The following is a 2,500-nucleotide window of genomic DNA, read 5'->3' as shown; positions in this document are numbered from 1 at the left end:
TAGCAAAGAGCCTATCCGGAGCCTGGCTGAAAATCAATGAACATGTTAAACAAAACATACCTATAAGTTAAAAAATGTTCATAAACTGAGATGTAATGAAACAGGCTGCATAAACACATAAACCCTGAACATCTAAGGGAATATGAAAAACATTACAAAATAGAGAATAGAGAAATGTATACGTAACATAAAAATGCAAAAAATGTTGGATTATTAACAGCAAAAAGAAGCAGTCGTATTTATTAAGCCTGCCATCGTAATGCACATTTCAAGTTAAGAGAGTCATTGAGTCCAGGTGAGTAGTCCGCTCCTAGGCGTAACTGCCATTTAAGTTCTTTAACTTCAAGGAGGGTGGAGTAATCGCCGAAAAAAAGTTCAACTTGTTCGAGGACAAAAAAAACAAATTTAGTGAAGTTACGGCATGTGGTAGAGTGTGCTGCAAGGGCATTTCTGCAGTCATTGGATCTGATCGCCCCGCAATGTTCTTTCACTCTGTCGGAGAGTTTACGGCTGGTCTTTCCGATATAGAAATGATGGCAGGTTTCACAAACTGCCGCGTAAACTATATTTCTGCTGTTGCAGTCAAAGTGGAGATTGAAAACCACTGTAAGATTGGCATGTGGAAAAGTGTAACTTGTATCCACGAGTATGTATTTACAGCAGACACATTTGGAGCAGGGAAACATACCAGGGGGGTCAATAGAATTACACACTTTCTCTGTAGAAAAAGCAAGATCTCTGTTCTCAAACATTGACCTGATGGTGCGTGTTTTTTTAAACGTGAAAAGTGGTAGATCCCCTAAGATAGAATTCAAGTTATCCGTGCTCGTCACTATATTCCAGTTTCGGAGAATGGACCGTTTGATGGAGTACATGTCCCTGCTGATAGGGATAGGAAAGCTCAAGGTCCGGTTACAGTCACTGTCAGAATTGGTGTGTGTAGACTGGGAGAAGCCAAAAATAAGGATGGGCTGAAACTTAGTGTATCTGGCAGCAGACACTTCTGCCCTAAGGGCACTGATAAGATTATCAGGGTAATGTTTTTGCAAGAACATTTGATGGAGAAAGTTACACTCAGATGAGAAAACAGAGTCATCACTGATAAGGCGGGACAATCGAATAAACTGGCCCTTTACAACATTTTTCTTCATATGGAAAGGATGTTGTGACGTAAAATCCAAAAATTGTTCCGATAGGTAACTTTGCGGTGAATATTGGAAGAGAGGCAGTTATTCTTGTAGTCAATGGATATGGAAGTGTCAAGGAAGGAAACAGAAGGACCACAGTCAGACTTGACGAAAGTCAGGAAAGGAATGCTGTCATTAATATTTTGGAGGAAAATATCCAGCTGAGCTGGGGTCCCGACCCAAACAAAAAAAACATCGTCAATGTATCTGTGGTAGAGTCTGGTATAATCAAAACCTTGCAGGTGTATCAGGGTTTCACGTTCCCAGGTAGCCAGAACTAGATTTGCATACGCCGGGGCCATTTTAGAGCCCATGGCGACCCCTCTGATCTGTTGGTATACTTTGCCGTTGAAATGGAAGAAATTATTTTTAAGTACAGTGTCAATCAGCGCTGTCAAACCCATAATTCTATCTTGTGAAAAGCCTGCAAATTTATGTAGATAGCGTTTGACTGACGCTACACCTTCTTTGTGGGGAATATTCATGTAGAGGGAAACAACATCCAGCGTAACTAAAATGCATTGTTGTAGGTCAAGGTGAGCTTCAAATAAAATGTTTAAAAATGTCCAGGAATCTTTGATGTAGAAAGGTGTTTTTTGTACCAACGGATTGAGACTGCAGTCAAGGTATTCTGAGATGTTCTCAGTTTTAGTCCGTTTGTTAGAGATGATATGGCGAAAAGGGGGTTTGGTAGGATCCTTATGTATCTTCGGAATGCCAAAACATTTTCCTAGATTAGGGTCAGTAACAGACATAAAAACATGTTCTTCCAGGGAAATGTACTGATCTCTGAGCAGGGAATTCAACAACACATCAATGGCTTTGAAGTTATCTTGAACGGACTTAATAGTGACTGGTTGGAAAAAATCACTGTTATTAAGGTCCGATTCCATGATGGAAACATAGGTGGATTGGTCCATCAGGACAACACCAGTCCCCTTGTCTGCTTTCATTATGCGCAGGGAAGAATCAGAGGACAGTTCCTTGAGAGCCGTGAGTTCTGCAGGAGACAGATTAAACCATTTATCCGGTGTAGCATTAGCTGTTAAAGATCTAAAATCTTTTTCGCAGACTTTGAGGAAAGTGGCTAGTGTGCCATTCAGGACCGGGTTAAAAGTGCTTCGCTTTCTGCAGGCAGATACATGTAAGGTGTTGTGTCCCGTGGTGGAGGAGGAATCACTATCCACATCAGAGGAACGTGGAGGAGGAATCACTATCCACATCAGAGGAACGGTCATGAAAGAAACATTTCAAATTTAATTTCCACACAAAAATAATAAAACGTAAAGTCGGGGAAAAAGCAAAATGGTGTA

At 40.8% G+C, this 2,500-nt stretch overlaps 1 protein-coding gene across 1 annotated transcript in view; it reads left to right on the top strand.

The window, feature by feature from the left end:
• SEC14L1 (SEC14 like lipid binding 1) overlaps positions 1 to 2,500 on the top strand; it is a 1,962,612-nt gene that overhangs the window by 624,034 nt on the left and 1,336,078 nt on the right. Inside the window, exon 9 of the mRNA XM_044089037.1 lies at positions 348 to 646. Within this exon, the coding sequence (XP_043944972.1) occupies positions 348 to 646 (299 nt within the window). The remainder of the gene's footprint in view (positions 1 to 347; positions 647 to 2,500) is intronic.

The sequence above is a fragment of the Protopterus annectens genome, chromosome 12.part0, assembly GCF_019279795.1.
Source record: "Protopterus annectens isolate FY-2018-M chromosome 12.part0, PAN1.0, whole genome shotgun sequence".
Classification (NCBI taxonomy): domain Eukaryota; kingdom Metazoa; phylum Chordata; order Ceratodontiformes; family Protopteridae; genus Protopterus; species Protopterus annectens.
Note: the sequence above shows the minus strand (reverse complement) of the source record. Positions and strands in the feature narration are given on the sequence as shown.